This window comes from Lactuca saligna, chromosome 5 (assembly GCF_052625555.1).
Source record: "Lactuca saligna cultivar CGN05327 chromosome 5, ASM5262555v1, whole genome shotgun sequence".
Taxonomy (NCBI): Eukaryota; Viridiplantae; Streptophyta; class Magnoliopsida; order Asterales; family Asteraceae; genus Lactuca; species Lactuca saligna.
The window spans coordinates 110418391-110432425 of NC_136421.1; the positions used below are offsets into that span (position 1 = coordinate 110418391).

General features: G+C 34.8%; 2 protein-coding genes across 2 annotated transcripts; both read left to right on the plus strand.

Annotated features, from left to right (window-relative positions):
- Positions 1 to 1603: 1603 nt before the first annotated feature.
- On the plus strand, positions 1604 to 2310 carry LOC145045594 (L10-interacting MYB domain-containing protein-like). Its single transcript, XM_078993916.1, has 2 exons — positions 1604 to 1921; positions 1999 to 2310. Exons 1-2 carry the CDS (start codon positions 1604 to 1606, stop codon positions 2308 to 2310), a joined length of 630 nt encoding a protein of 209 aa, XP_078850042.1.
- A 4103-nt stretch (positions 2311 to 6413) lies between these two features.
- On the plus strand, positions 6414 to 6791 carry LOC145045595 (uncharacterized). Its single transcript, XM_078993917.1, has 2 exons — positions 6414 to 6522; positions 6592 to 6791. Exons 1-2 carry the CDS (start codon positions 6414 to 6416, stop codon positions 6789 to 6791), a joined length of 309 nt encoding a protein of 102 aa, XP_078850043.1.
- The last annotated feature ends 7244 nt before the right edge of the window (positions 6792 to 14035 follow it).

The window sequence follows — 14035 nt, forward strand, 5'->3', positions numbered from 1 at the left end:
CAACTTTCGTTTAGATTACTCATGTTAGAAATTAATATATTTTTTAATTACGATATTTATATCCATACGTTTTTAACGGGAGTAATCTTAACGAAAGTTATAGCAGACTTAAAAAACGAACACGTAGATATAAAGATCGTTAAAATCAGATAATGTATGAAGAAGTTACGACGTTCGGAATACAAAACCTAAGCCAAACCACAAGACATATGCAACCAAGCAGTCGAGGTTGCAATGGACATAAGCATCAACAACCCCAAACACCTCATCAATCAAGGATGGACGCAGGATTTGGTAGTAGGTGTTGCCGGTTCGTAGTAGGTGTTGTCGGTAAGTAGAAAAAAGAAAAAAAATATCGAAAAATTTACACTGCGTACAGAAAAAGCAGGGGTTGTCGGTGCCATTGCGGTCACCCAAAAAGAACCGTCACTGTCATCAATGATAGTCTCATGTTAAATGTCGTGAGAAAAACTCTAAATAAATCATTCATAAGTACTGAATTGGTACAAAAACCAAAAAAAAAAAAAAAAGACTTATTTTGAAACAAAAAAAATAGTAAGGACTAAATGTGTATAAAAATATTAATGACTAAATGTGTACAAAATGAGAAATATATTACCCTAACAAGGCCCTGTTTGATTTGAGGTTACCCGGTGCAATCAGTGCTGACTGCTGACCCGGTCAGCAGTCAGTTGTTTGTTATTGACATATTAGAGCTGATTCGGTCAGCCTAATCCTTCCAATTTTGACTGACTCGGTCATTAGAAAAATACCTCCTGACTGGGAAATAAGATACGCGTTATTTGCCCTTGCCCCTTATCCTTTTATCGCCTTCAGCCTTCGTATCCCATCCCATCGACTGCTGCTCCTGCGCCATCGACTCGACTGCTTCCTGCTGTCTGCGCCATCTTCTCCGGCGAAGACATAGCCGACGACAACCACACAGCGCCACTGACAGGTATGTTCCTGCGATTTTTTTTTTTTTTTTTTTTTGCTTTTCTTTTCCTGAAATCAGAAAAACCCTTCATGTTTGTTGTGAAATTACTGATTTCATTCTGAAATCAAAGTTTGAAATCACTTCTTTCATTGTTCTTGGATTCAATTAGATTGAAGAGTTAGCATAAAATGAATTTGTTATGTGTTTTTGTTTATGAAATCTGATTTCATAATGTGTTTTTGACATAAAATCAGATTGTTATATGATGTTGACATAAAATCATATTGTTATATGCTGTTGAAAATATGATGAACTCACATTTATGTGTTTTTGTGCATAAAATCAATTTGTTATGTGTTTTTGTTTATGAAATCTAATTTCATAATGTGTTTTTGACATAAAATCAGATACTTATATGTTGTTGACATGAAATCAAATTGTTATATGCTATTGAAAATATGATGAACTCACATTTATGTGTTTTTGTTTATAAAAGATTGTTAAAGATTGTTGTATGCTTATAAAATCAATTCATAATGTGTTTTGGTTATTAAAAGATTGTTATATGCTGTTAAAAATGTGATGAAATAACATTTATGCTTGATTTATTTGTAAATTTGTGTTATGTGGATGATTAGCTATTTGGTTTTCCTTTTTACAATAGACATGACGGATAAAAGAATTATGGTTAGTTGGAAGTCGGAATTGGTGGACAAAACTTTTTTGGAAGCCTGTATACAAGAATTAACACGCAATGGCCGGGAGGGTAGTGGCCTAAAAGCAAGCTCATGGGTTGTGGTCGCGGAGAAATTGAAAACATATCATAATTTTATTATCGACAAAAAACAAATGAAAAATCGATACGACTATTTAAAAGCAAAGTATGCAGTGTGGTTAAAACTTAAAAACAAAACAGGAAATATTTATAATCCCGTAACGAATTCTTTTAACATGACTAATGAAGAATGGAAAGCAGAAGCGGAGGTACATATATACATATTTTTTTTTAAATTAGATTATTTTTTTAATAGTTTAATAATATTTCTTAAATTTTCAAATAGTTGAACAAGTATGTAGATAAGCTGAGAAATGCACCCCTCCCTTGCCCTGAACTTTGTACCCAACTATTTGATGGTGCGACCTCGACCGGTGTTCACAGTTGGGGGTCATCTTCGACATTACCTCATCCCAATGAAACCTTCAGTACACAAGATTTTGAGGATACAGAGATGTATGAGCCAGCACCTCATGCAGATACCCCAACCTCAACAGTACCTCAATCTACTAGTGAGGAATCATCTGGGCGGACAAAAAACAACGGGGGCAAACGAAATGGTCCTAAAGATACCACACTTGATGATGAGTTGAAATAAATTGGAAGAGAAATTATCAAGGCTGCACAAGCATTCACAGAAGCAAATAATCTTGACAAGGAGATGGATGCTTGTATGGCAAAGTTGACAAGCTTTGGAGTGGGGAGAATATGATCCGAAATACACCACTGCTCTTATGTTATTTGCTGAAAGTGCTGGTAATAGGAAAATTTGGTTGCGCCTTAACTTGGCAAGTTGTGAGTTGTGGGTAACAAATGCAGGAAGAAAGTTTGGATTAGTTGGTTGCCTTTAGTATGTTATGGTTCATTGTTTGACTTTAGTATGTTATGGTTCATTGCTTGACTTTATTATGTTATGGTTCATTGTTTGACTTTAGTATGTTACGGTTTAGTTATGTTATGGATTGTTTTCTTAGATGCAATTATGTTATATGAATTTATATGTTATGGAATGTTATGCTTTTAGTATTTACATGTTAAGGTTTGTTGTGTTATTGATTAAAATGTAATTTGTATTTGACATCTAACAGGACACATGGATAAAGAAGGTGATTTTTTATATTTTCTTATATTCTCCTGGTATTGGTTGATGTTAGTCCGACAAATGCAAAGAATAATTAAAAGAATAAGAGCTAGTGAACATGTAGCAAAGGGGTATGTGTATACGCAAGATTTGATACACGGATGTCCTATACAATGTTTCGATATGATACGTCTTTCACAAGATGCATTTGTACTATTATGCAATCACTTTACAGAAAAAATTGGTTGTAATCTAGTAGGACGATAAGCGTTGAAGAGAAGATGGCTATGTTTTTACATGTTATAGGACATAATGAACGTTTTCGAGCCGTTAAAAAAAGATTTCATCACTCCACACAAACAATTCATCAATGTTTTCATGAGGTCTTACGTGCAATGATGTGTTTTGCACGAGAAATTATAGTACCAACCCCGTCTAATGCAACAAGAAATACATCAGAACGACATAGACAACTAATGCAGATATTTCCCGGAGCAATATGTGCACTAGATGGAACACTTATACATGCAGTTGTGCCTGTTGATCAACAAACTCGTTATTGTCACACCCCCGAACCAGACGGTGGAAACGTCCGGGGGCTGTTGTGACTCAATTGAATACCATCACAATGAATATACATGAAACATAACATTATACATCACCAAGCATTGGAATGATACAACTGGTAGCGTTTACATCCATTACATTGTCTCAAAATATTACATGCCCAAAAATAAATTGTTCATTGTTACTTAAACACCCGCAAAACATCATAGAGTACAATCCTTTCTTCACTTTATCTGTTACCTGAGAATACAAGTATTTTGGAAAAACTTCAACATATGAAATGTTGGTGAGTTCATAAGAAATGTTTAAAATCCAATGTTTGTATTGTTTTGAAAACCACCAGAAAATCCGATATTTTCTGAAAATAGTATAGCGTAAAAATATGTGAAGATCTGTGAGTATGCTTGTTTGTTTTCTATATATGTAAGCGTACGAGTTGTGAAATTCGACATGTAGTTCGTAAGTGTACTAGTTGAAAACCCTAGGAAAACCCGACGTTTTCCTATCACTTTGCTTTACTTAATTTATGTGTTGTTATTTCGTTACGTTATAGGTGTTCGTTGAGCTCCGGAGGCATTGAGTATACAGAGGGTGGTGAATTGTTGTAACGTACGTTAATGAAAACGTCCAGTTGACAACCGGACTAGCGATCCCTTAGGCATCACTCGCACTTATTCACACAACTCAATCCTCCCGGACTTGTGTAGTCCCACGACCGAGGAGAAAAGGTGAAGGTGCGAAACCCTCGGTATTTCCCTACGTCGTTCAAGACCATTGCAATTGCGAAGGGCCCAAAGCCCATCCCGCAATCGTGAGTTCCTGACTTTACTAGCAGCACCGAAGGACCCTTGGGGACCAGCAACACGTTTTCCATTGAAAGTCCTTTTACACGCGGTTTAGTCGTATTAGACCCAACTACATGTAAGCAAGTATCCTTTGGGCCTAAAGATCATGTCATTGGGCTAGCTAGGCTCAACAAGCATGGTTTGCAACTTTTGGGCCTAAGGAGTGTACGTCGATGTATTGAGTAATTCCACGAGAGTATAGAGTTCCGAGAGTTCCATATGTGTATTGAGCGGTTGTAGTGTTAGTAGTTTTGGATTTGTTATTGATTCGAGACCGAATCAATTCGTTAACAACGATTTTTGGTATTGTTGTGTATTGTGTCGGTAGGCGCGGTGCCAATATTCGATCAAGTTGCGTGTATTGAATTAGCCTTGAAAGTTTTCTGTTTTCAGCCCATCATTGTTTGTAAAATTTACTTTTTCAACCCTCTAATTAAATAACTTTCCGGTTTGGTCCTTAAATCATTTTTCTTGACATTTTAACACCAAAAATTATTGAAATTAATATTTTTCAGCATATTTCTCATTGAAAACAGCTTAAGTCCCTGAAATTGCTGTTTTCTCGGTTATAACCCCTCTTTTTCGCAGTTTTTACAATTTTGGCCCCAATTGGAAATTTTTTGCAACTTTGGTCCTTTTTAAATTTGAAAAGCATTTTAAACCTTTGAAAAGTACTTGTAACACTAATAGTCCACTGTTTTACAGAAAAATACAGTTTTGGCCCTCCAAAACAGAAAATTTCGCATAATGGGCCCTATTGGGCCGAAATTGTCATTTTTAGCCCATTAAGCTTGAAATTTATGTTTTTAATCCTCCAAAAGAGTATATTTTCAGAAAATACATTATGGAAACTGTTTTGACTCATCTCACCCATCAGACTTCGAAATATTTCATTTTGGCCCTTCAAATTTGTATTTTTAACATTTTATGTCAAAAAAATGAGTTTTTAGCCGAAAGTATGTATTGTTAAGCCACTTAGCTATTTTTTTTTCTTGGTATACTTTGTATGTAGTAGTATATTTTATGCTAGTATCATTTAACATAAAATACATCTCGGTTTTTAGTGATTCATGACTAGATCTAACATCATAATCATACAAAACACACATATAAGCATAGAAATCATACAAAACATACACATAATGATAGATCTACACCTTTGCTTGTATTCTCCCCCACAAAACTTATAAAATCCGAAAACAAGGGGGTATGAAGCTCACCTTAGGGGGTAGTTTCGGTTCCTGAAGAGAAGATGGAAGAAAACTTGGTGATTTTTGACCCTAGCACCCTTTGATGAAGATTTCGAGTTTATGGAGTTCTAAGACACAAGTTTATGATTTCATGAGAGTTAAGAAGAGATTTTTGAAGATAAGAAAGAGTCCAAAGCATGGATCCAAGCATAACCTTACCTTAGATGATGATTTTAATGGAGAATTTTCCTTGTGAAGCTCTTGATTCACGAAATTTTTAAAGGAGGAGGGAGGATTGTTCCTTGAGAATTCTAGAGAGAGTTTGTGAGAGATTTGTATGTGTGTGTTTCGGCTGAAGTGAGTGAGAGAAGAGAGAAATAGACCATGAAATGATGCATGCATGGAAGTATGGGACATGTTGCATGGAAATCCTTTGGTTAATTGTGAGGTGTCACTCACAAGGTCAACCCTTCCTCTTAGGCTTGTTTTGGGCCGAAAATATGGAAGGAAAAAGAGAAATTTGGGCTTTAATGCCCACAAGCCCATGTGTAAATTAAGTTGGATGAGTTTTAACCTAAAAACAAATATAATATGATTTTTACACTTTGCTAGGCTAGTTTAGGTTAACCATGGATCAAAGCTTTTAATTTATTTCATTCTAGGCCCAATATGGCCCAAAATATTGAAATAAGTAAATGTGGGTCCAATTAAAGCCCATTTAAGGGTTCTAAGCCCATGATAGTCAAATTGGAAGCTTATTGGTCCATTTAGGTCCAATAAGGAAGTCCTAGTCCAAAATGGACCTAATCAAGAACTTCTAGGGTTTCCAATTGCTTGATGTAGTGAATTGGGGTTTAGTTTTCCATTGAGTAAGCATCATACATGCTCTTGAGTTTTTGAATTCAACATTTACTTGAGTATAGTGATTACAAGACACAAAATTTCTAGTTGTGACAGTTATAAGGGAAGAGGAAAAGGTGAATGTTATCAAAATGTAATTGGAATTTGTAATTTTGATATGATATTCACCTTTGTGTGGGCTGGATGGGAGGGCATAGTACATGATTCTAAAGTTTTGAAAGAAGTTGCATTTAACCCGACTTCCGGATTTCCATTCCCTCCACCAGGTTTGTAACTTTACTATACGTTTTTTTATCTTTTTTTATTTATATGATAAATTTGTCATACATCTACAGATAAATATTACCTTTGTGATGCCGCATACACCAACACCCGTGGATTTATGGCTCCCTACCGCAATACTAGGTATTGGTTAGCCGATTTTCGAAGACACAGAGCTTTAACTAAGGAAGAAATGTTCAATCATGCTTATGCACAACTTAGAAATTACATCGAACGTGCTTATGGTGTATTGAAGGCGAGATTTCCAATTTAAAAACAAATGGCTCCTTATCCTTTTCCAGCGCAAAGAGACATAGTCATTGCTTGTGTTGCGGTCCATAATTTTATAAGGAAATACGATATTGAAGATGAATTATTTACGAGCTTTGAACAAAACACTATGTTTACTCCTAATGTGGGCAATGGAGGAAATGATGGTCAAAACATAGAAGGCATAGAATGGGGTTCAGAAGCCGTTGACTATATGACTACTTTGCGTGACCAGATTGCTAATCAATTACTTTCAAATTGTTCACGTTAAATTGTGTACTTTTTTTTATTATGTATGACAATTTGTATTTGGATTTTCATTGATGTATGTTTAATTTGGATTTTATTTGATAATTTGTGTTTTTATAATTTTTTAATTCAGCACAAGAGACAATACAAGGGTAATTGGTCATTTTTTCATTCAGCACAACCATTCAGATAAATAATCAAACAGCATAAACTCAGTCAGATATGGACTGAGTCAACATTTCTAACCCAATCAGCTTCTAACCCAGTCAGCAACTATCAAACGATCCCTAAGTCATTTTTCCCGGTTAACCTGCAGTAACCGGTCATAAGGACTGGATGTGTACAGTTATCAAGTTGAAGGGGTAAATTTGGACGAAAAAAAACTCAGTGACCAAATGTGTACAAATCGAAAAATATATTACCCTTTTAAGTCATTATCCCAAAAAGAAATATAGTTATTTTTAATACAAACAACGTATCTACTTCCATAAGGTGTGGGTCTCCTGAACCATTTTGTAGTGTAATTTTTATAAATGAAAATTATTGGCCGGTTTTTTTCCGGTTTGACCAGTTCGGTTTTTACCAGTTTATGGTTGAACCGTTGGTTCTTAACCGGTTTAATTACAAGCGGTTTTTGGGCTTTATAAAACCGGTAACCTGACTGGTTCCCGGTTGAACCGGTCGGTCCGGTCCGGTTTTCAAAACAGTGATTAAAACATATTGGCAATCTATTAACATTAAAACATGTCATAATAAAACAAAGATAGGGAACTCCACATCCCTAAAGAATAATCGTCCTAATAAAACTATACTTATTAGGATTTCATATCCTAATATATAACCCTACAGATTAGACTGTACCCACGGGATTTAACCCTGTAGATAAGAATGCACCCACAACACTTAATATCCCAATGCATGAACTTGGATATATGGGGAATCAATACCCCTGATTAGTCTATGATCAAATTTTTATTATCCACGAGAATACAAATTATCTCGACTCCAATGAGGAATCACTACCTCATATCATTATGTCATGCTATTAGGACATATAAACTGGGTTTTTGTATAAGAAATTGTAACCATAACCTATCACTAGGTAACTTGTGATTGTAACTATAACAAAATTTTAACACCGTTATATATTAATAAAAATGGGGTTTTACAAAAACTTTCTAATCATTATTAGACTTTACAACTTTCGATGTTAAAAACTAATACCAACAACCATAGTAAAAGACAAAAGGATTCTACAACGTTCTTTTGTTCCATTGCGATTGTTAGATGCCATTTTATGCATCCTTTATATTAGTTTTTATTAGCATGTCACATCATATTTTATGTTTTTTCATGTTCATTAGTATAAATAATGCTCAACTCATATTTATCGCTAGAATTCCCTTACTGCTTATGTTTTATGTCGTTTTCAGATAATTCGAGTGGAGTGGTACTTTGGAAGCAGCTTGGATGAATATTTGGAGCTTAATGGAGCTAAAATACCAGATGGAGCTAGGAGTTGGATCATATTTGCTTAAACTGAAGAGTTCGTGTTCGAAACACGTGTTTTTTTTTTTTTTTTGAGAAAAACATGTTCTTGTTTTTCTCCATGTGATTGTGCTTCATCTTTGCAACTTTTCTAGAACAAAAATAAAGTTTCAAGATTTCGTATAGTTTATACGATCATGTTTCTCCATAAAACACGATTGGTTTTTCCCAAATATGCTCAATACAACATCGTACTTCATTAAACGGAGAATTCGAGATTTCAGAGAAAAAACGCTATCAAATCGATCGTGTTTTCCCCAAAAACATGATCGTGTTATTCACCTTTTCGCGTTTTTTGTTGCTGATCAGTTTAAACCCTAGACATTCCCAGACGATGAAAAACTTTTTTCATACGATTTTTTAGGCGACTTCTCTTCGTTTTCATCAATTTATGATGATCTGAAGGTTGCGGATCATCTCATACATTTAGTTTAGGAAGATTTAGCTATTTAATGTCTATATTTATTGTTCTAGATCGGATTTTAGCAATGTGCAGCTAAACCCTAGATTTCAGTTCAGCAAAGACCAATATTTTTCTTGTAATTAATCATTACACTTGGTTTTTGGTTTGTGGTTCTATCTAGATTTTTCAGTTTTGTGCTTAATGAATATTTGATTTTAGTTCTTTTTAGCTTGATCACCTAATCTAAGATAAAATCAATCTAGTTAATCAGTTAATGAAATCTATGATTTTTCTAATCAACTGGTAATTAGTAACAAGTATCATATTAGTTCCGTGTAGGGATTCTTGTTATGAATGGATTAATCATATTTGTCATCGATTGTGTACGCATTGAATTTAATGAATGTTGTGAGGATTTAGATACTCCTATGTATCAGGGTATCAGTGGTGGAGTTCAAGTTAGTCTGGGTACTAAAGGAATGTTAAGTGGTCAGACTCTAGCATATCTCAAGTGGGGGAGAGTGGAGTCTCGTAGCATGAAGATTGTGTGCCAAGGTACGATTCTCAGCCAAATTTCTCCAAGTTTAATACTTCCCCGTAACTACAGAATCTTCCAGTTTCGCGTCAAGATCATCTTCAACTGTTGGATTTTCCTTCAAGTCATATTAGTTTTAGTTGTGACACCATATATAGAACGTGCTTGTGATTTAGACTCAAGGGTGCTAGGAGCCTAGGTTAAGGGATGTAATGAGGGCTTCCTTGTCTGTTCTTATTTGATTGGGGCTTGGAGGTCTGAGTCATGGCCTAAAGACCTGTTGGATTGGTTAAGTTTTGTTAAACCCAAGTGTTGTTGTCGATTAGTGGATTGGGTGTGAACCTGAGAGTTGTTAATAGATAGCTAAGTGGGGTTGTCGGAGCCAAGTAGAAGTGTGGTCTAGTTTTGAATGTGATCGTTGGGTTTCCTCATGTTGGTGCATTTTCATGCGGGATTAGTATAGCGGTAGTTGGTCGAGTAGATTCAGAACCGATCAAATATCTTGATTTCAGTCAACATAATTGATGGAAATTATAGTTTAGCCTTATCTGTTGGGTTTTATAAGGATTTCTCATTAAGACATCAGTGTGTAGGGTTGGTAGCTATGATGTGGGATGAAGTTCATAATTCGAATAGCGACGAGCAATGCAAGGTTGGGGGACCTTGATCGGGTTAGGTTGGAAGTCTTGGGTAGGATAAGTATAAATGGGTTGGTTCAATTACCTGAAGGTGGTCCATGATTTTGGGACCTGAAAGTCCTGGACTGAAAAGTGAATTCTTCTCTTATGGATTATCGAGCTTATGGGGATTTGTTTATCATCAGGTTGCTTATTTATTTTAAGGTCTATAAAGGTGTCCGGAGGTAATCGATCCTGATGAAGTATTATAGTATTTTTGCCTCAAACCACTAGAGTTCTGCTAAAATTTTCTTATGAGCCTGGCTTTGGATCTTGAATGTTATTAGTGTGGGTCTTGGCTTTCACGCGATCTCAGACTATGTTAGAGGATTTGGGTTTGAAGGGCCTCAAATGGTTACTTCTAGAATGGGAGCGAAAAATGATTTCGAGGACAAAATAGAATTTAAGTGAAAGAGAATTATAACACCCAGTTTCAAGATCGAATCGATTTAGGGCTTCAAGGAGTCAAAGGCATGGTTTTTGGGTAACACCAAGACTCAATATGTAACCATAGAAGGGACATGACATGAGGAGTGATTAAATGGAGATGCAAAATTGTCTTGAGCTCACGACATGAGTAATAAGAGCTCATGACATGAGATGCATTGCAGCCCAAGCCCATGATCTTTTAGGGTTTACTTCATATTTAAACCTCATTTTAGGGTTCTAAAATAACCTCCGTCATCCCTAAGCTCAGTAAAACCCTAACCATAGCCTCTCATTGTGATTCTTGAGCTTTTGGTGGAGTTTTGGTGGTTTAAAGAAGAAGATATCACAATTAAAGCATAGTTTCAGCTTGGAAGTTCCATTTGCAGCCTCTAGCTACATATCGGGACCATTATGAGTAACCAAGATCCAAGATTTATGTTCCCTTATTTCTAGATCTAAGGTTTCATGCATATGTATCCATGCTTTAAGAATTAGAGTGTTAGGACTCCATAAAGTTGGCAATTTGATGAGTCCTTAGGTTCCCTTGGTGCCTGTATGTTATGCATCTGAATTTTGGAGGATGTTTGAGTTCATGCATGAGAATTTATCTCCTTTTTCTTAATGAATGACCTAGCTTGAGCTCATGTGTTGTATTGGAAATACCATACCTTAAAGAATCAATTTTTATGATCCAAGGAGTGTTAGGAAGCCTCCTTGAAAAGATTGATTAGTGGCTTAATGTGTCACACCCCCAAACCGAGATGGCGGAAACATTCGGGGGTGGAGGACGTCATGTATAGTATCATAACAATGTAAAATAGTAAAACAAGCAACAACATCCATTGCATTAATAGAATAGTTAATCACATGTATTCTTTGTAAGCCAGTGTGACACCAAAAATATATAAGAAAACAAAAGATGAGTTTGAACATGCTCCGTCTTCTCCAAAAACCTATTCCCGTACCTGAAAATACAAGTTATTTTGAAAAAAGTATCAAAAATTAAGTTGGTGAGTGAATAAGTATTTTAGTATCAAAAGTTTGTTCTTGTTTCATGAAATGTTTGCGTTTGCTTAGTAAAAATGTTTGTATCTTTCCAAGAAAATCCTATATTTCCTGCCTTTAAATAAAAAGTAGTCTTCTACCAAGAACCAACTATTTGTACGGCCTGTTTTCTTTAAAAGTAGAGTAAAATGTATGTTTGTACTTGAAATAGTATTAATGTATGTTTTCCATATTTGTAAAACTATCTTTACTCGAAAATAGTATGAATTTCTCATGTGAGAATATCACTGTATGAATGTAATGGAAAAATGAAGACTCACAGTAGTAATTGTATAAAAGACACTACTGATATATTAACTACCTTGAAAACCAATTGGTTAACTAAGGTTAAATGTGATTTGGTTGTAACCATGCTCGATAGACTAGTATATAACACAACGTTCTTCAGACATCGAAAATGATATGACATTTGTCACCCGTAGACCTACAGGTCCCACTGTAGCTAGCAGTGTGGTGCAGGATTGTCAATCCCGTATAGATCTATACAAAAACTCATGCTCTCTCTCCAAGAGACTCTTGTTACAAAACACGACATAGCAAGTGTATTGTTATATCATGAAGTAGTGGATCACATTTTAGTTATCTTGTTCTTTTTATAGTATGTAAGTTTCCTTCTTGTTCTTGTAAATGAATAGTATGCTTTGTAATGAATAGTAATAGTATGTATGTACTTACACATATATTGTTTCTCTGTTCTAGTAATAGTATGTAGTAATCCTTTAAACTATACCTATTATAGTTTACTAGTACGTTTACTTGAACTGTTACTGAAAAGACTCAATTTGTCTAATGTGTACAACTGAATTAAGTATAATCCTTGAAAATAATGAGATTTAATATTCAGGCATATATTTAGCAAGTATAACTATGATTTAACCGATAGTCGGACTAGCGATCCTACCCTAATCCCACAACCAAACAAGGAAGAGGAGTTAAGGTATTTAGCAATAGTCCTCTAGTTGTGTGCTAGTGATGAAATACGGGTTTTTCTTCTTGATTACTTCTTGAAACCCTTTCAGGATCCTTTTAGACTCCCACTGTCCTCTTGAAATATAATAATTTCTTGTCAGATATTCAAGAGATAGTGTGGATTCTAATCAAAAGAAACACTTCACACAATTTACCTTAGTTGGTCTTTGTTTTATCGAAAACATCACAACTTACCAATTTCAAATGTACAAGAGTAGAAGACCTTTTACTCTTACATTTGACTAGTGTTAGTAAACCTTCTTTAAGATGTGTCACTAAATTTACAATCTTGGAGTATAACTCTAAGAATTGTTTTTGGAACGAAGCATGACTCATCTTCTTGATTTAATCATTTCAACAATTCAAGATTCCTCTTCTTAGTCATAAGAATACACTAAGATGAATTTAGAGGACTAATTGTGACATGATTTTTAAATCATTAAGATGATCACAAAACATGATGCTAAATTACTCTCCCATCTTTTCAAATTTGAGAAACTTTTATCTTTCTACCTCAGTTGATTCTTCTTATTCGCTCTGCCATGTATTGAAACCTTTTCCAATGTATTAGAATTACACTTAAGCTTGTAAGTATAACCATATTTACTGAGCCTTAGTAAATTATGACGAATAGTCTTATCGATCTTTTGTGGTGGACTTGACCAATGCACAAGAATGTGTACTCGATTCCTTAGTCCTTCACTTGACTCACACATCCATGTGACTAACTAGTTAGTCTGAATTTTCCAATGCTTGAAAGTTCTCATTCATCATTCTATACAACTTGCATGATTCCAAGTTTCTATCCAACTGAAACTTGGGTGATGAGAATCTTTCCTTATTTGGTAAATTTAGACACTACCACAAATGAAAGGATCAAATTCATATTTCCACTCTTGCTATTAATGGAATCATATAAGGAACAAGAATTTCACAAATGCCAGTGTAAGGATATATTAAAATAAAATCAAAATTTTCCCTTTTATTTTAAAAACTTTGCGGAAAAACTATCCTTACAGTGCAAAAGTACATGAAAACTTTGTTTTTATCTATTCCTATGCAATATATCATAACTCCTAAGAAGTAGCTCAAGAATCCAATCTTCAAACTATGAGATATAAATCCATCTACGCGATCAGATTCAACATATTCTTTCTTTAATTTTCTTCACTTTTCTTTGATTCTTAAAACATCAACATGTGACCCAGTCACATTATATATCAAGAATCTCATAATAGAAACTTATCAGAGTTAGATAGTGGACTTTACCTGAAGTAGAGTCATACTTATTGACTTTAACATCCTTAGGTAAAATTGGTTGCTTTGCAATCAATGCCCTTTCCTTTTGGAAATAGAACCATATGGACCTTTTG

Bases quoted from the DNA above. Each gene is read 5' to 3' on its own strand.
- LOC145045594 (XM_078993916.1), top strand. From the start codon at position 1,604: ATGACGGATAAAAGAATTATGGTTAGTTGGAAGTCGGAATTGGTGGAC. The intron at 1,922-1,998 runs GTACATATATAC...ATTTTCAAATAG, and splicing joins AATGGAAAGCAGAAGCGGAG to TTGAACAAGTATGTAGATAA.
- LOC145045595 (XM_078993917.1), top strand. From the start codon at position 6,414: ATGATATTCACCTTTGTGTGGGCTGGATGGGAGGGCATAGTACATGAT. The intron at 6,523-6,591 runs GTTTGTAACTTT...ATACATCTACAG, and splicing joins ATTTCCATTCCCTCCACCAG to ATAAATATTACCTTTGTGAT.